General features: G+C 54.9%; 2 protein-coding genes across 2 annotated transcripts in view; both read left to right on the top strand.

Moving 5' to 3' along the window:
* The first annotated feature begins 1,469 nt into the window (after positions 1–1,469).
* GPR119 (G protein-coupled receptor 119) lies at positions 1,470–2,450 on the top strand. Its single transcript, XM_075512735.1, has one exon. It carries the CDS (start codon positions 1,470–1,472, stop codon positions 2,448–2,450), a length of 981 nt encoding a protein of 326 aa, XP_075368850.1.
* A 3,205-nt stretch (positions 2,451–5,655) lies between these two features.
* Positions 5,656–19,127, top strand: part of ENOX2 (ecto-NOX disulfide-thiol exchanger 2) — a 60,248-nt gene continuing 46,776 nt past the window's right edge. Inside the window, exon 1 of the mRNA XM_075512828.1 lies at positions 5,656–5,677. The gene's annotated coding sequence lies outside the window, so the exon portion shown is untranslated. The remainder of the gene's footprint in view (positions 5,678–19,127) is intronic.

The following is a 19,127-nucleotide window of genomic DNA, read 5'->3' as shown; positions in this document are numbered from 1 at the left end:
TCTTTCCCCCCCACCGCGGTGCCCGCGTCCTGCCCCGGCCCCGCTCTCGGCCTCTCCCGCCCGCCCGCGCTCCTCGGGTTACTGTTTGACAGAGGAAGGCTCGAACCTGCCCCGTTTCCTGGCAGCTCGGATTTTTCCAGCTCATGAGGCAGGAGAGGTGGCTTGTGGCACTTTGTTTAAAGGGATGGAGCGGTCGCGGTCACAGCCCCGAGGGTTACCCACCCCGCGGGAGCGTAAAGGACGCGACAGAGGGTTCGTAGGATTCTGTGACACACAAGGATGCGGAGGCTTTGTTTCCGTGAATTTCTTTGTTACAAGTTACTATTAGTAAGGTAAATACACTTATGAGTAAAGCAAGTGTGTATATATAATTTATTTTTTAGTATTAGTAGCAAGTATATATATGTCATTCAAAGTACTATGGTACAGTTCGTTAAGCCGCTCCCAGGAGCGAGGTCGATCGATGGCGGATGAAGTCTCTTTTGGAGGTGATCCGCGTCACGGAGCCTGGGGTCAGCCAGGCGGGTCCGGAGGGTCACGCGGAGAAGTTCACGCAGGGGGAGCTGTGGGAGAGAGAGGGGCTCGCTTCGGGTAGGTAGCCGCTTACTTTTACGCGGGTCCGCAGGTGGGCAGGGGACACCAGCTCCTGGAACGGCTGCTGCTGGCTCCTGCTCGCTCGGGAGGCCCCTTTGTAGGCTATGGCAGTTTCTGTGTTTTGGGCTTGCGGAGGAAGCCCGGGGCTCCCCGCTGCGCTTATCAAGGGCGTTGCAGTCTCCCACCTGCGCCTGCCAAGGACGCGCCGGCTGCCCAGGCTGGCAGACGTTTTCTCCATCTGTATTTTAGCAGACATCTCTTGTCCGTACTTTTCCCCGTTACAACCGGGTCGCTTTTACGGCTGCTGCTCCGGGAAGGGACCGGTGGCGTTCCCTTGGTCCCTGCGGGAAGAGGCTGCGCTGGGTCTGGCAGTGACCCCGCAGGAGCCCCACGAGCTGTGCCACCTACGTGTACTGGCGGGGCTGGGCGTTGGGAACTCTCTTTGCCTGTTCCCCGTTGCCAGCACCGGTGTCAAAGCAGGGCACTGGCTCTGCTCGGGTCCTTGGTGCCTGCCTGGGGGATGTCCACCACCTCCTGTGCCATCCTGGCAGCTTCCTGCCCAGGCGCTCGCTGCTCACCCCCCTGCTCCAGGGTTGTCTGGAAACGTGGCTGGAGGGGAGGGACCTCCGTGGGCACAGCGGGTGCTGTGAGTGCACCGGTCCCTTCCGGCAGGCAGCTGCTCAGCAGAGCTCTGCTCCCCAGCCTGAGAGACGCCGCGACACCCGGGGCTTTCGCCGCACCACCCGAGAGCGAGGGGCTGCGCCCGCCGCTGCCTGGCTGCGGAGCCGTACGTGCCCAGAAGCCCCAGGTGAGGGATGCCCTAGAACCCTGTTGGGGACGTGCCGTCCTTGGGCTGTGCCCCACCGGGGACAGCCATGGCTAGCTCAGCCCTGGGAGCCATCCTTGCTGTGCTGGCCTCGCTCATCATCACTGCCAACGTGCTGGTGGCCATCGCTCTCCTCCAACTCATCCAGAAGAGCGGCTCCAAGGGGCTCTACTTTGTCCTTAATCTCGCCGTTGCGGATGCCATGGTTGGCTTCACGGTCATGGGTCTGGTCATGGATGAGTTTTCCCAGCCCTTTTATCCTCCCCAGATCTTCTGCGTCCTGAGAATGGCTTTCGTGACCTCCTCTTCTGCTGCCTCTATCCTATCCCTGATTCTGGTTGCGTGCGACAGGCACCTGGCAATCAGGAAGCCTTTCCGCTATTTCCAGCTGGTGACAGGCCTGCGGGTCGGGGTGCGCTTGGTGGGGCTCTGGCTGGTTGCTGCCATCATCGGCTTCCTCCCGGTCCTCACCCCGGGTTTTCAGAAGATCTCCACCCACGAGAAGTGCTCCTTCTTCGGAGTCTTCCACCCCACCTACATGCTCACCGTCTTCTGCGTGGGCTTCTTCCCAGCGCTCTTTCTCTTCATTTATCTCTACTGTGACATGCTGAAAATTGCCTCTGTGCACGTGCAGCATATCCGGGAAGTGGAGCACGCAGGGCTGGCGGGGGGCTGCCCCCCGTCCCGCACCACCAGCGACATGAAGGCCATGCGCACCGTCGCTGTGCTCGTCGGGTGCTTCACGCTGTCCTGGTTGCCGTTCTTCATCGCCAGCATCGTGCAAACGGCCTGTCCCGAGTGCTTCCCCTACAAAGTCATTGAGAACTACCTCTGGCTGCTGGGACTGTGCAACTCCCTCCTGAACCCCCTGCTCTACTCCTACTGGCAGAAGGACGTGCGGCTGCAGCTCTCCCAGCTGGCTGCAGGCGTGAAGAAGAGAGTCCTCCTCCACCTGGGGAAGGGCCGCCATTTCCCTGGCAGAGGCACCAAGTCTCTCCCCACCGTGTCCTGCCTGCGGCTCCAGGACTGACACGGTAAGGAGCGGCTGTCACCGGCTTTCCGGCTCATCTCCTGCATCGCGACCATGAACTCGGGGCCTGCCAGCTGCGGAGGAGATCGCAGACAGGGTGGGACCAATCTGGACGCTAATTCCCAGGCACCAGCGTGGCCGCGTTCCGGCCTGCCCACAGCCCCGCAGCACGGCCCGTTTGGCACCGGCCCCAGGCACCCCAAGTTGCAGGTGCGTGGCCCGCATTAGATTTTGCCCGGAGAGCCTCAGCGAGAGCAGCCTCGTGTCTCCTGGGACCAAGCCCTCAGCACCCTCTCCACAGGCTAAGGCCCTTCAGCCATCGCTGCCCGGCTTTCCCCTGCCCAGACCTGGGATCTGCCTGCCCTCCCCTCTGCCTGCAGCGCCAGCTCTCCGGGGGACGAGCCCCGGGCGCCCGGGGCAGGGCTGCTCGCACAGCGTTGGCTCTGTCCTTTGGCTCTTGGCCCGGGCAGCAGAGGCTGGGAGGTGTGTGCATGTCCTAAACCTGGACCACAGGCGCTCCCAGTCGCTGCCGCTCCTAAACCGAACTCGTGATCCTACAGCCGCAGCCTGGGCCATCCCCCAAAGCTGCGGCCAAACCTGCAGCCACAGAGACGGCAGGGTCAGCCCCACGCCGGGCTGTGCCCACCCGAGGCAGAGGCGAGGGGTTTGGGTCTGGGGTCTCTGCCGGGCAGGGGGGACGCAGAGAGGGCTCCCGCTGTTCCCTGGCAGCAGCTGTACCGGCACCGGAGCTGGCAGGGCGAGCGCGGAGCAGCCCCGGGCGCTGCCTGCCTGGGAGAGCTGCAGGGCAGCACGGGCTGTGCTGTCGCTGTTTGGCTTGGGCTGTAAAGGCAGTTAATGAGTAACCGGCTGAACGCTGAGCTGCGGCGAAGGAGCAGGGGGAACGGCTGCCGTGGAGCCAGGGAAAACCCCGTGCAGGAGGGCTGCTTTGTCCCACCAGGGCTGCGGGGCTGGATGTGGGACCGCGAGGGTCCCTGTACACTGGGAGCACACAGCGCTTCTGCGTGCCCAGCCACACTGCAGCGGTGGCCAGGCTGCTGACCCTGCCGGAGGCTGTGATGATATTTAATTGCTTCTCGTAAAATCATGTCCATTTAATCCATGTGGGAAGAAAATTTCCTGTAAAAGAGGTTTCTCAGCTAAGAACATACCCTAATCTGAAAATGAGGGTGCTATGCATAAAATGGCAGTGGTTTCCACCTCTGTCATTTGCCCCACCGGTAGACATGAAGGCTCAAGGCCATATCCAGCGTGCGTCCAGAACCTGCCTTGGTCCTGGGGCCTTCCCCACCCTAGAGGAAGAGGCAAAAATACAAGTGCCTTTAAAAAAAAGCCCCAAGCAACAGGCCCTCTGTGGCATTCACCTCTGCCTGGGAAGACCCGAGAGCAAGTACCACATGGCGGATTGTTGTACACAGCCATTGCTAGCTGTACAACGTGGAACGAGCCCGAGAGAAAGCCTCTACAGAGCAGTCCTGGCTCTGGGGGTGGCCTGATGCCTCGTAGGTGGATCTAGTAGGTGGATCCAGTCTGACTCAGTCCTGGGGATCAACACATCATCTGTCTGTACGACGTGTTTGCTGCCTATTCTCGGTGAAGCCTGAGCTCTGCCAGCTGCTGCTTTGCAAAGCCGACCCATCCTCACTGAGCCTCTGGTAACGCCGAAGCCGTCCTCTGCCTCCCTCCGGCACGCTTCCCGCAGGGAGCCTCGCGGGCGGGTGCCCGGTGTGACCGGAGACGCTTTGCACGTGGGCCTCTCGCTGCTTCCCGAGCTCGCTGCCCGCCGCCTCCGCTGCGGTTCTGCTGCCCGCGGCCCCGGAGCGGGGCCAGCCGTCGGCAGCGTTTGTGCCGGGACGCAGAACCAGGTGACGCTGCAGATCGGGAACCGCGCGAGCAACGGGAGCGGGAGCCCTGGCTGCGCGGGCCCGCAGCCACCGCGGCGTCCCCATCCCCGGTGGGGATCGCGGCTCGGGCAGCCTCCTCGTGCCACAGAGACACAGGGCGGTGGCTTGGATGGGAGAAGAGACGCTTCCGCCAAGCTCTTGTGCGGGTGGAGGAGGCGGTGCAGCTGGAAGCGGAGCAGCTCCCTGCAGCGGAGGATGCCCTGCTAAGCACCTGCGCTCCGGCGCTGGCCTGCGTCTCCTCTCTCTCCAGGCCTCGGGCTGGGGGGGTGCTCGCAGGCTGGAGTAGCTGGGGCTCTGTTCCTGGAAGACACCTCCAGATCCCGCTGGGATAGCACGGACCAGCAGCCGTTCCCCGTGAGACCGTGCCGGCTTTCACCTCTCGTCCCAGAAAGCATCTGTCCCCCTGCTCCCACCACCGCCGCTGCCCCAGCGGTGCGGTGACCCTGCGGGTGACGCTGCGGGTGACCCTGCGGGCGACGCTGCGGGTGCCGAGGGCCGTGCGTGGCCCAGGGGCTCTGGGGAGGCCGCCGGAGCGCGGCTGGACGAGGGCAGGCGCAGCTGAGGCCATGGCGTGAGGAGGGCCGGATTCTTACTGCCCCGAGGGGAGCAGAGGAAGGGCGGAGAGCGCTTCCCCCGCTTGCTGAATAAACCGCATTTCTGCCAGCCTGGCCTCTGTTCTCGTAACCCGGGGGCGGTGGGGGCTGCAGCCGGGGGCGGCTGCTCCGGGCGGGCGGCCCGGGACCGGCTCTGCCCGGGACCGGTGCAGCGGCCCGCACCGCGCTGCCGGCAGCCAGGGCCCCGGCCCGCGCCAGCCCCGCCGGTCTGGGGCTCTCCAGCCCGTCGCTCCTCCGTGCCCGCCGGGGGACGCGGAGCTGTGCTGGGGGCCAGGACGCGGGCAGGCGGCCGTAGCTTCCCGGGAGCTGCCGCTGGGACGGGGCCGGTGGTGTCCCGGGAGCCGCAGAGGGCGGACATGGGGCGGGGGGGGGGGAGAACGACGCTGCCGGGGCCGCGGCGGGCGCAGAGGGACGCGGGGGGAGGGCTGCAGGGCCGGCCCCGCTGCTCCACCGCGGCCGCAGGGGAGAGGCCCGGGCCCGGGCCGGTACCCGCCGGGCGGAGACCCCGGGGCCGGGAGCCGGCCGTGGCCGCCACCGTCCCGGCGTCCTGTGCGCGCAGCGCCCCGCCCCCTGGCGAGGCGACAGCCAATGGGCGGCCGCGGCGGGGCGCGCGGGGGGGCGGTGCGGATGTTGGCGGAGCGCGGCCGCGGCGGCGCTGGGAGCGGGAGCGGGCCCGGGCCCGGGCCGGGCGGTGAGTGAGGGCGGGCGGGGCCGGGCCGGGCCGGGGGAGCGGGAGGGCTCCGGGCCTCGCTGTGCCCGGGCGGCGCGGCTCGGCCCCAGGACAACCCCGGCGGGTGCGGCCGAATGGCGGCGCGGGGCCGGCCTGCTGCGCCCGCGGCCCGGCGCTGCCCGCCGCGGCAGGCTGTGGGGAGCGCGGCGGCGGCGGCTCCGGTCTGGGCCTGGAGCGGCGGGGCCCCGGCGTGCGCTCTGTTTCCGCGGGTCGCTCCTGCCAGGTGCCCCCGTTCGTAGAACGGAGGGGCGGCAGCCGGTGCTGGCCCCCGCCCGCGGGGTTTCTCCTGCCGCCGCCCAGGCCGCAGCGCCCTCCCCTCGCCGCCGGGCTCGCCCGGCCACGCCAGCTGTCCTTCCCGGCCCCGGGCGGGGATGCTGGCCGCCGGGTCGGTCCGGCCGCTCCGTAGGGCACGTACCCGGCCTCGGCAGCGGGACGTCTTTGGGTGGCACATCCGGCACCCCCCCGTGGGAGTCTGCAGAGCGTCGAGGGACCCGCTGCTGGTGGCGGCATCTCCAGTGCTCTGCACCTCGGTGGCCCTTTGGGTGGTGGGGAAGCTGCTTTGAAAGGTTTCTTCTGGGGGGGGAAGTCTCTGGGCTGCCTTTTGGGTGCGGTGGTAATTAAAATGTCACAAGGTGGTACAGGAGGGAGGAAGAAATGACTTGCATTTAAAGACATTATTGAACTGACTGACTGTTACACCAGCCCCTTCTGATGCTCCAGGAGCGGTTGGTTTGCAAAGGGGGGGATAAAGGTGGCAGCAGCTTCTCCCTGCCTGGGTGTAGTTGGTTGTGTTCTCTCTCTGCTGAGCACCGGGCAGGCTCAGCCGTGCCCAGCCGTGTAACTGGGCTTGCGCCGGATCCGTTCCGCTGCAGCCAGACCGTACGTGGGAAGCACTGTTAGCTTCGGGCACGCTCACACCCAGAACCACAGCTGCCGGTGGGCTGTAACGCTCCCGCAGCCCCGCTCCATAAAGATCCTTTGGTTCATGTATATGTGTGTGCACACATTTATTTGGTTCCTTAAGCATTACACTAAAGCGTCTTTATATTTATGTGTTTCTTACTGTCTTTAATTATTTTGCTGATGTTTTGGTCGTGTGTGTGAGGTCCAGCTGTTAACAGCAACGTATATTCAGATCCTGCTGCTGCGTAGAAATGCTTTTGTTCTGTAGTGCCACATGTTTGTTATGCAAACGTGTTAGTCCTTGGGTGGATTATTCATTAGTCCACACACTTTCTAGCTCCCCCGTACTTCACTTGCACAGCTACAATAATTAGACGCTGCATTTTTCTGGCCTGCAGAACATTGCAGCAGAGCTGCGAGATGATGGGTAAAATGCGGAGGCAGCCGGGGGTGGGAGTTTGTCCAGCAAACTTGCGTTCCTTCTTACTCCAGCCCTTCACCTCTTCCCTGCTCTGGAAGCTGACTGGTTGGTTTTTCTGTTTCTTAATGCTTTGTTTGAGGGATTTTGTAACATCTCATTAAAAAGCCCCCTCCGTTAAGGTGTTGAAAGGTCTGTCTGAGCCACTGTAAGGTCAGGTTTCTTAGTTTAAGGTCATGTTTTTGGTACTGGTGACTTGAGCTCGTAGAAGGAGTGAAGTTCAATCTCCGAGTAATTTCAAAGATAAGGTGTTCCTGGAGAGGGGCATTCTGTGCACCTTCCAAAGATGGTGTGAGATTTCTCCCCTAATCCCCAGCTTTTCTGCTGACATTCTTCAGATGCCAATGTGTCCGTCCCAAAGCGGCACCTTCCCCTGCATCCGGCTGCTCTGGCTGAGATGAAGCCATTCAGGTCCTCGCGCTGGTGCTGCCCCTCTGTGAGGCTCTCGGCCCCTTGGTCTGGGTTTTTGTGCTAGGATTTTCTGATGATCCTGATTGCTGACTCTGCTGGAGTTTTCTTTGGGACTTCCCTCTTTTTTTCTCTTTTTTTTTTTTCCTTCTTCCCTTTTTTTCCCCCCTGCTAGATCTGTGCAGTTAGTCCTGCATCCCTTTGCCTGACACGTTTCTTCTCCTAGCCTTTCAGAAATGTATTTCTGCAAATGTGAGCTTTTGAGCATTTGTTACGCAGCGGCAGGTACTGCTCTCCGGGCGTGCTGTGAGTGAGGTTGGTGGGATGGGGGGGATGTGACCGATGAGCTGCCTGGGGTCGGGCATGTCCCCTCTGAGCCTGGAGCTCCGCACCCCAGGCGACGGAGGACGAGCTGCTTGCCCCGTCAATCCCAGTGTTAGCGCAAAACAATTTCTAGACAACGTGTTGAGAGGGAATGTGGTTTGACAGAGCCATGTGAACATCCTAAAAACACGCCGTGGAATATTTAGTTTTTGGCGTGATGGCTGGGGCGGCTGCTGAGGGCTGCCCGTGGGGCGGCAAGGAGGGCTGAGTGCCTGGGTCTGTGCCGGCATACGTGCGTACGCACACTGGTAAAGAATTTTTTCCTTTGTTTTGGGTTACCGTGGTAAGCAAACGGCACAGTTCATCCACCCCTTGATCAAGTCTCTGTGTTGTCGCTGCTGTGGATATATATTTGTGAAAATATGCCATTCGCTTGAGAACACTGCAGGGAGCCCTTTGGTATTGCTGAACGCTGTGTTTTCAGGGTCAAAGAAGAAAGGGACTCTGTGTCTCTTTTTTTTTTTTTTTTTTTTTTCCTTAATTTTGACAGTGCCCTGCTAGAATAATTAGCTTGTCTGAAGTTAATATTTCTTTTGAGTACAAGCTTCCAGAATCAAGGAAAGCGAGTGGTGTGCCTCTTGCCATCGAGGATTACCAGAACTTAATCTTTCTGTGCAAAGGCAACTAATCTCAGGCATGCAAACAGGGTTTATTTAACTGCGTGCCAGCGCTTCAAAGCATTGATGTATGAAATCCCTTGCAAATTCAGATGTACTGGCTGCTAATCGCTTCTCCACCTGCTCGTCCACCTCCGTCCCCCACGTCCCAGAATGTGCCTATCGGTGTCGGTCACTGGAGACTGATGGTGACACGTGCAGCCGCCGTTTGCCAGCTCCAGTCCCAGCCCGTGCTCTCGATGCCTGGGCTGTCGCTGCCCGCCCGCGGGGCAGCGCGGTGGCGGTTTTACCATCGTTAAACTTCCCTTTTGTGCTCGGAGCTGGAGCTTGGAGGCTTGCGTGGAGCCACACTAAGCGCGGGAGCTCAACCCTGGACTCCGTCTTTTAAGCAAATAAACAAGCGGGGAGCGGCAGGAAAGCTGGCTGAAATACTGAAATATGATCAGCATCTTGCCATGTTTCTCGTGCAGTACGCAGGTGAAGTACGTGTTTTGTGTGCTTTTCTCGAAAGTGCGTTTCTCCGATAACGTCTCGTTAGTGTTGTTAGCATTTAGGACTATATGGAGTTGACAGAAGTAACTATCAAAAGTCTGCTGGTCTCATCAGTGTGCCTAGGCAGCTTCTGGATCAAACTGATGATTGTAAAGCTCTAACCATGACGCTTAAGCCCGGAGTTCAGTAGAAAAGAGTGCACAAGCCCAACAGGAGTTTTTGAACCTGGGAACTAGTCTCGGGAAGCAAACGGTTGGTATCGAAATGGAACTTCAAAGCCTCGGCATCTTCTCTCTTTTCCCTTCCTTGCTGTTTCCTCTGTGTTTTCTAATTGATTACTGCAGATGCTATGTACTGTGGTTTCTTCCAAAGTGTGTTTCTTTAGAGCTGAAAAAAAGCAGTATGTGATCAGGTGGCAGATTGTATCCTGGAATCCAGTTTATTTCTAAATTACATTTCTAAACACGCAGAAAAGAAAAGGGGCCCCTGTTCAGGCTTAGCAATGCTTATTTCATATATTCGCCAATGTTGGCAAAAGGTAAATCCATATTTATAGTAAAGCCTGTGTCAGCCCATTTCTTAAGTTCCTCTTGATGCTGGGTAAGAGAGAAGTTTGATGAGTGGGCATAATCTACGTGGGCTTTTTAAGTGTATCATTAAAATGCTTTTAGGTATGTGAAAGTGGCAGAGTACCTGTTACTAGTGGTTTTTTTTTTTCTCTGAGTTACTGGGGAGAGGTTTGTGTCCCTGCTTTTTATTAACTAGTTGGACGTCCAGAAAACCCTTGAGTGTGTGACGGGCAGCAGCGCGAGGTTGCTGTCGGCGCATGCGGTTCCTTGTCTGGCCCCGGGTGAACTGGTTTGTGTGCCTCTGAAGCAGTGCTAGGCTTGTGGGCAGAGCTCCCGTGGTCATCTGATTGAACGTTAGTAAACCTAGCAGGAAAGATTTTGCAAAAATCCTGAAGTGGAAGCCCTCTTGGGGTGCTGTTTTTCTCTAAGTCATAGGAGCCTTGCACAGCGAGCTGTGCAAACCTGCGTTTTGGGTGGAAGTGGTGTCAGCACATTCAGCTCTCGGTAATAGGAATGACCTGTAAACCACTGTTTTTCAGTTCACGTTGTTGACTATTTCTGATTTCTTTTTTTCCACTGGTCATTTAAGCAAATGGCCGAGCTCTGTTCGCAGGAACTAGTGGTTGGAAAATGAAGTCCTGTCCAGGGTCTGGCACAGGACCCGGGGAAGTATCTACCCTCCCTTGATTTATGCCTGGAACATTGAGATCTCTCCTCTCCCTATCCAGGCCCTTTCTAAACGTGTGCTGTGAAAGCTACAGCCGTATATAGCATCAGCGCAGACCCGAATCAATACCTGCCCAAAGGGCTAGGCGGGGCTGTGCGCTCTTAACGCTGTTTAGGACAGCGGGAGACTGCCGCGCGTCTTCCCGAAGGACACAGCTCGGCATCTATTTCCAGAGGCGAAGGCCACCTGCAGCAACCCGCTGCTGCTGTGTGAGAGGACTTGCTGACAGTCATTTCCTGCTCATCTTTAAGCATCTTCACTGTTTTTCCCCAATCCATTTTTCTAGTGAGGAATCTTCTAGTCCAAGTTGTTTTTAAAAAAATTTTTAGTCACTGCGTTATGGTGGCTCCTGATATCTTGCTCCTAAAAATTCACTTTTCTGAAAATCCCTGGAGACATGTACTGGGTGTACTTGGAGGTGAAGGGCACGCTAACGCCTGTGCCACGTATGGCTCTCTAGAAATGCTGACACCGGTCTGACACTCACTGAAAACCCAAATTTTTCTCCTCCTCTCCCCCCAGCTTCTGCACGGCACTTCACTGCAAATGCAGAAATCGCCTGATTTCTGCCTTTCCTGGCCGGCTCTGAGTAAAACCCCGAGGCTTGCTCCTGTGCTGGTGGGCCCTTCCCTCCTGACAGACCAGCTCCAAGTAGCCAAGGAAGCTTCGTTAAGGTCGGCACGAAGGAAAAGTACTTGTGCCTCACTGATTCTGTCAGCTTTTATCCTGCTTTGTGCCCAGGAGAAAAGTTTTTCTGCAGCTTCAGCTTTCTTCTCTGCGCATTCTTTGTATCCAGTGGGATGTGGTTGGAGGTGAAGCTGAACGGCAGTTTGCAGAAATGATAGAAGAGAGGCAATCGATTCTGAAGGTGGCTGCTGTGCGTGGCATTTACCAATATTAGGGTGGAAAATCGGACATAATGAGGAGTTTCTAACTGTAAAGTGCATTGGAAATCTCTCTGGCTTGGTGGAATTCTTGGAGCAAACTCCACGCTGCAAGAGAGCAGCAAGCAAGGTGCCCGGTTTTTGTACTGCTTCCGTTGCCCGCTTTTCAATACTGCCCTTTTCTTTCGTGGGTCATTTACTCTTTCTCTGTCTTGGGGAAGTGAGAGCAAAGCTTTCCCAAGACGTTTTCCTTCTCCGCATTGAGTGTGCCATAAGGTGCCTGTGGATGGTAGCTCGTCCCGTCTCGGGGGGGCCGGGAGACCCGCAGGCAAGGACAAGGCTGCCTGCTTCGAGTCGCGTGGGTTCCTCCACCCAGAGCCTTCCAGCTGCTGGCTGACAGGTTCCTTGTTCCTGGCTGCAGGCAGGCTCTTGGGACTGGCAGCTGTGCCCAGGGACTTCTACTGCTCACCACAGCCACCCTCGCAGAGGGCCAGGCCTGCGTCACCAGGTAAATGGCAGTTTCTATAGATGAAGGCCACTCGGTGACCGTCAGCGGTAGCTCTTGGCTTTCTCTGCTCACAGAGCCTGGAGCAAAACAGGGCAAAGTATCTTGGAATTAGGTCTTGGGATCCTGGAAGTCCTTGTTGGACGAGCTACCAGGATCTGTCGTGTGAGTGGGACTAAGAATAACTGCATCCTCTCTAGTGCTGTTTCTAGATGACACTACCCAGAAAATATGTTCATTTTTGTTTATGGCTTGTGTAGGAGCTACTCAGTTTCCAGCCTGTGCCTGCAAAGAAAAATATGTTGCGGTTCATGATCTCATCAACTTCCATTTTCTGTAACTTCTGAATATTTCTGACTTGTGGAGTTCTTGTCTGAGGCTGTGTAAGCACAACAGTGGGCTGCTTTTCCAGAGCACTCATACCACGTGCTCTGCGTGCCATACTGAAGCTGCAAATGCAGAGGGTTAGCTTTAAAACCAAGAAAGTCCTATTTCTACCTTTTGAAGAGGTTTAGGCACTACGGAGGAGCATGTCAAATGAGAAGGGTAGCTCTAAACCAGTTCTTGTGTTGAGAAATAATTGGCTTGGAAGAAAAAAAGCTGTAAATTGAAATGAAGTTTCACAGCAGGGGTGCAAACTTTCCTCCTTTCCTCATGCAGTTTGGAAATGTTTTCAGACACGAAGCTTGATTTGAAGCAGTTGCATTTTAGCTCTTTAAATCTTACATCCTAATGCAGGGATTCACAGGAAGGAATCCTTGCTGCCTCGGCACTGCCTCAAAGTGCATCGCTGGCCTGTGAAGTATCAACTGGAAAAAAGGCTATAGGAAAGTCAGTTGCTTATTCTGGAAATCTGAGAGCAATAGAAGAATTTTTGGTTTCATTCATACTCTCGTCCCTTCATTGTACTGGTGTGGCTGTTTTAGGATTGCTCTGTAAGACATGACCGTTGTTACATGGCTTGAGGTTGAAAACAAAACCAAATCCTCCAGTGGGAACACACGAGGGTTTTAACTGTGACCTCTTCGCTGATCTTGGTGTGGTCTCTCAAACAGGGTGACCTGAGCCATGGCTTGATGAGATGGTGAGCCTGGATCTGGATTCCTGGTACCGGTGCCTTAATCACACCCTGCGTGGTCACCTTTTGAGCATTAATCTGACACCATGAGTTTGTACCAGCACAAAAAATGTTGCTGCATTCACGTCTGGGGATCATGTGTTGCATCTGTTAGAGAGCATATCTGATTACATTTAATGGAGAGCCCATAAATAATAAATTTTTTGGAAGTGGGATATTCATGAAGTGGCTGGAGCAAGTCCACAGTCCGTTCTCCCAGGGGTGTCTCTGGTTGCCTTTATGATGCTTTTGCTAGGTTCTGCCCACGTCTCTCGCAGGCAGTGCATGCGTGTTGGTAGTTAGAAATGCATTTGTTTAATGCTGAGCTGAATGCCTCCTCATCCTTTAGGTAGTCATTGATCTCACACTGGACCTCACCTGACTTCCCCCTGAAAACGCTCCACTGAACTTAGGAACTGCCAAAGGGTGACAGTACCATATCACGAGAGGCCCCCACCTTGGGGAAGAATGACCCCATGCACCGGCACATGCTGGGGACAAACTGCTGGAAAACAACTTTGTGGAAAAAGTCTTGAGTGTTCTGGTTGACATCAAGTTGAAGACGAGCCAACAGTGTACCCTTGCGGCAAAGGAGGTCAGCGGCATCCTGGGCTGCGTTGGGTTGAGCATTGCCAGCAGGTCCAGGGAGGGATCCTTCCCCTTGGCACTGGTGAGGCCACATCTGGAGTGCTGTGTCCAGTTCTGGGCTCCCCAGTACAAGAGAGTCATGGATGCTCTGGAGAAAGCCTGACGAAGGGGTTGGAGTATCTGTTAGCAAGGAGAGTCTGAGCGAGCTGGGATTGTTTAACCAGGAGAAGAGAAGGCTTGGAGTGGGGGCAGAGGGAGTCTTATCAGTGTGTTCAAATACACATTGATGGGAAAGAGTGAAGACGATGAAGTCAGAGTCTTCTCAGTGGTGCCCAGTGAAAAGTCAGAGGGCACGTGATCGAAATACAGGAAATTCAACTAAACGTGAGAGAACTTTGCTTGCTGTGAGGGTGGTCAGGCACTGGAACGGGTTATCTGGGGAGGTGGTGGAGTCTCTGTCCTTGGAGATATTCAGGACCCAACTGGCCAGTGCCCTGAGCAACCTGCAGGAGCTGACGCTGCTGTGAGCAGCGGGGTTGGACTAGACGATCACCAGAGATCCCTCCCAGTGAGAAATATTCTGTGATTTGCTTCTAGAGAAGAGAACGGTTGGGTTTCCCAGTGAGTCCCCGTTCACCTCTCCATTCTGATCTGAATTCTTGAGCAGAGTTTTGCTTTATTTGAGATAGCTTTGGACCCGCTAGTGATATTCCCAGTAGTTTCGAGTCTATTTTGAACACAAAAGTTAATTGATGGAGTGCAATGTGATCCAAAGTATTCTGTTCAGCTTTGCCTCTTTATCAAAGAACATGACGCCAAGGGTAGTTCTTTGTCGTTTTTGCCGTGTGTATCTCTTGCCCCGGGGATTGTGCTTTGCGTTTTTTGGTGAGCTGTTGGAACGGTATTAGCAGTGTCACGTCCCGCTGTCGTTCATACCGAGCAGGTAGAAGTCTGTGGCTGATCAGCTCGAAGTCTTGCATCACAGCTGGCCTGTCCTTCAGCAGCTTTGCTGTTCTGAGGTGCCCGACTGTGGGTCGGGGATTCATTTCTCCCCGAGGTAGCGTGTCCGAGCTGGCCAGTTGTCTTGCCCTGTAGTGACTGAAGAGTTGTCACCGCTGCAGTGGCGTGGTTCCTGTGACCAAATGCGGGTTGATTTGAAATGTTCCTAGGTGAGAGGAATTGTACTCTGAACTCTGGCCGGGCAGATAGCTGTTGGCTGTCGGGGTAACTGTTGTCCCCCCTCTCAAGAGAACTTAGGGTGACCCCATCCTCTGCTGCAACATCGGTTGAATCCTGTTCTGTGACTGCTGGGTAAGAGTCTTGCTTTTGGTTTTACAGCATTCTTCTAATAGCTGCCTCTTTCTAGTGTCTACATGGGGCTCCAAAAGCTCCAGCTGTACAGCGTGTCCACGCTGCTGTTTTATTTCTCCTGGCAATGCAACAGCCGTTACGAGTGCATCCCCTTTTGATAGCATAACTTGATTATTGTAATTCCAGCTCACAGGGGCTTTCAGCAGGACTCTTGCCCGTGGCTTGCGTGGATTGCAGCAGCATGTTATGTTCCTGGCATGGCGCACCGTGATCGTATTATGCCTGTTTAGCATTCTTTATATTTGCTGCCTGTTAAGTAGCACATTAAAAGTCAGCTTCATAAGCTTGCAGTTGAAGCCTCGGTCCATGTGCTGGCAAACCATTTCTTGCTGTTCTTCAGGGGTATATGGGACAGCAGTGTTCTTTGCAAGGAAAATAGGCAGGTATGCTACAACATGGGGCTTGCAGAAGTTTTCAGTAGCTGGCTTAAGGTGTCAATGTTTAGGTGATCTTGAAGATTTGTAGGCCTGCAAAATGTCATCTAGAAGAGCGGACAACCATGTAACTGCAGGGCTCCAGCTCTTTGTTTTCATCCAAAATTAGAAAACTTAGAAGCATTGGCCCAACTTGCAGAGTTGATCCTGTGTGACTTCTTACAGCGTTCAGGAGAGCGTGACCCTGACAGAACACACTGCGTCTGGATGCCACGGCTCCTCCGTGGTAAGCGTGACCCCAAAAAATCGAACAGGAAAATAGTTTCCTCAGTTTACTTTGTTTAAAACCAACAACAAAACCCCCAAACTCAAGCCCTCCCCCAGCTTCTCTGGGGAGAGTAGAGAGGAAGAATCACAGTGAAACCCAGGGCTGTAGCACTGGGAGGAAACGTCAGCGCGTGTGCGGTGTCATCTAGTGTATGACAGGGGACAGGCTTTTTGTCAGGGCCCTCAGAGCTGTGTGACTGGTGAGAACAATGCTTTTCTTGGAGGCCTTGGTATCCCCTTGCATGTGGGGAAAAGCCGCTGAAGTGGCAGGTTGAGACTACGTGAGACGCTGCGGTGGGAAATTTGAAGTGTCACAAACACGGGTCCCAGTAATTCAGCAGGACACGAGATGCATTACAAACTGCTACCTGTTTGGGTGGTGTTTATTTTTATGGAGTGGAGCACCAGCTTTGATGCAGTTTAGAGCCAGTATGCCTGCATGTCCAAGCTGGAGGAGGAACTCCTCTCCTAAAGATGGCATTCTCATCTTAAGGTTTAAGGCTGTGTTTGAGCAGCGCAGTGGAGTATGTCCAAAATGGTATCAACTTTTAAAGTAATGTTAGAAGATGAGACTTTAAGTCTAGCTGTTCAAAAGGTGGTTATCAAGGTTCCCTCTGTATTGTATGAAGAGAGGTGCCTTGAAGGTATGGAGACTCCTCCTTTAGGTCCCTCTGCACGATGGCACGGCCATCTGGTGTACAAGTCTGAAAGGTGCTTTGGCTTTAACTCATCTGGATGGGTTTCATGCTGGGATGGTGGGGCTGGGGCTCTCCCGGGACAGCCCTGGGATGGACACTGGGGCTGGGGCTCTCCCGGGACAGCCCTGGGATGGACGCTGGGGCTGGGGCTCTCCCGGTACAGCCTTGGGATGGACTCTGGGGCTCTCCTGGGACAGCCCTGGGATGGACGCTGAGGCTCTCCTGGGACAGCCCTGCGAGAGGGCCCATCAGGGTGTCCTTCCTGTGCGTCTTTAACTTGGCTTCCCACCTGCCATTGTGCTCCTCTGGGCTTGTGGATACGGGCTTTAGGGGACTGATGGCTCTCCTGTGATGGGCCTGGGAGGAGTTGAGTCAGGTATTATTCAGGTTCCCCCGTCCATCACTGTCTCTCTCTGCTGCTGTGTGTGTGCAAATGAGCTTTTATCACATAACCTAACAGTTTTAACTCTGCAATAGGCCTTTTCTTGCTGGCAAGGAAGACTGGCTTTGAATTAAGTGACATCAGATTAAAAACTTGCGTGACTGCTTTGATAAATGCAGGTCCAAATGAAGAACTGGCTCTTACTTCACTGCAGCCTTTTCTGGTGTGACTCTTCCCTTGAAAAAGTCAACTTTGTGGGTGGGCACCCAGTGATTCCTGGCCTGCTGCTCGGCCCAGGACCTCGGCAGTTAACACAGGGTGAACACGTCTCCATGTTCCTTGTCGGGTTGCAACTCATATCCACCTCATCCTCTTGCATGTGATGAACTTCATCCTTTTAGGCAACCGGTCCTGTTTCAGACTTTGCAGTACTCATTTTGGAGGGTGTTTTCCGAGCTCTGCTGCTGGTCCTTGGGCACGCACAGCAGCTCCTGCGTGCGTTTGTGCTGCTGGAGGTTGGTGCCGGCGCTGCAAACTCGCCCCTGTGCTGCAGAGCAGATTTGACAGGTTCTTAGAGCAGTAGTGAAGGTGAGGATCTGCCGAGAAGCGAGAGACTGAGGCTGATTTGAGATTTCCTTACTCCATCTCTTCTTAATGACATATAATGCCTGGAAGAGACTGTGCTGCAGGCTTAGCCTGCTGCTGCTAGTCACCCTAACTTGAGAACGACTCTGGGAGCTTTGGGACAGCGTCTGTCCGGTCACCAAGTCAGCAGTCGAGTTCCTGTGCCTGTTCAAGAGTGTTTTATTGCAATTGCACCAGCCTCCCCTTCCCGTCGCTTCTCGCTGGCTGTTTAAACAAGTTGTCATGAACAGGTTGACCTTTTGGTGCAGGAGATAACCAGGAGGAGAATTCCTCAGGAATGCTTTTAATTACTGAGCTGCCCTCCCGGGCTTTTCACAGGGCTACATGAATTCCAGGAACATATCTTTCTTTTCTTTTGTAATTGCTCTTCAGGTAGCTGCCTTTGGGGCAGTGTTTAATGCCAGCACCCGAGGTCTGCATGTTTTCAGGTAGAAAGGATATAAGACAAGAAGAGAAACATGTACTTATTAATTACTGTTCAGTTCTCCGTCACCATGGTGTCTTCTCCTCCCTTTATAGGTCTTCTCTTGTTAATCTGCATGCTGAAAGCAGGAGAGGCATTGCTGGCTCACAGCTGCTCCGTAGCAAGTTGCCTGCTGGTTTGCAGCTCTGCGGTGCTTTGTTTGCGACGGGGAGGCAGTGGATAGTCAGGGTCACGGCACCTACTGCTGAAGACTTAAGAGCATTTGTAGGTCTGTTTCTGCTCCTTCCGATATATGTCAGGTTAGGGTTGGAGCCTTCTGTGAGCAACTTGGATATACTAATCTTAGCAGAACATTATCCGCTTCCCAGGAGCTCCATTAATTTCTGCCCGGGGCGTGAGCTGAATCAGATCACAGGAGGTCTCCAGGGCTGGCAGGGGCGTACGGGGTGTGTTGGGCAGCTGGGAGGGGGCCGGGCTGCCTCCCTTCTGGTCTGGCATGAGCTGTTCAGTTGGTTCAAGCACTTTCTTATGGCTTGACTCATGACCTAACTGGCAGGGGTGCTGTCCTGTAGCTAAGAAATCTGTGTTTTTGGGGTTTTTTTTTTTTGTTTTTTTTTTTTTCCCCAAAATACATTAATAAAATATTTTTGCAGAGGACATAAGTAGTTTTTCATTCCTCGTTAGCTCACCTCTGCTGGAGACGGTTGCCTCCCTCCCCAGCACAGTCATCAGAGCAGATGCAGCTCCAGATGAGTGCTGCTCCTATACCGCAGAGCATAATGAAGCATCCTAGCTCAAACTGATGACGGAAATAATTGGAGTAAGTAGCTGCCTTTGCTCTCCGGTGGGTTAGAAAGCAATCGCCTGAGTGGCGTGCATTAACATTCAGGCGTTGGTTAATGCTGAGTGTCTGTATGGCGTGTCGTCTTCAGCCAGAGCAGGGCGTCTGTCCTTTTCAGGCCTGGTGGCACGAATGTCTGGCTGGATTGCTGCTTGTCCACGTCCTTCCCTATGCCCAAGGGTGGGAAAACACACTTTCAAGTTTAATGTTGCCTTTTCCATCAGCTGGGTAATAGAGGTAAATCTTACGATTGCTCCTTTTCCGTTCTCCCTGTTTCTTTGCTGCGCACGGCCTCTCTCTATTTTTAACGTGCTGCATTCGAGATTTGTTTTCCTGATCCCCGATGACCTCAGTGATATTTTGACTTTGGGGTATTTAAGAAACAGCATTGTAGGCGTCTTGCATAGCCGGGCGTGACTATTGTTGTTGCCAGCCGAATAGTACTTATTTTTTTGGCTGCTTCTTGCGTTCTCACCTTTCAGTAGCTAAGAGAAGAGCCCCTTCAGGCTCTCTGTATCCACTCTGTTGTCTATTTACAGCCGTACGCAGCAACCATGTTTGTTAACAAGTTCTTGGAAGTGGAATCCTCTCGAATAGAAATCACGATGCTGCAGTGTGCCTAGAGAAAGGTTTGGTAGAAATGCCTCGGCCCGTCAGTGCATTGGGGCGGCATAATT

Source organism: Mycteria americana, chromosome 10, assembly GCF_035582795.1.
Source record: "Mycteria americana isolate JAX WOST 10 ecotype Jacksonville Zoo and Gardens chromosome 10, USCA_MyAme_1.0, whole genome shotgun sequence".
Lineage (NCBI taxonomy): Eukaryota > Metazoa > Chordata > Aves > Ciconiiformes > Ciconiidae > Mycteria > Mycteria americana.
This window is presented reverse-complemented; position numbering and strand designations above follow the sequence as displayed.

Coding starts and splice junctions, on each gene's coding strand:
- GPR119 (XM_075512735.1), top strand. CDS start 1,470: ATGGCTAGCTCAGCCCTGGGAGCCATCCTTGCTGTGCTGGCCTCGCTC.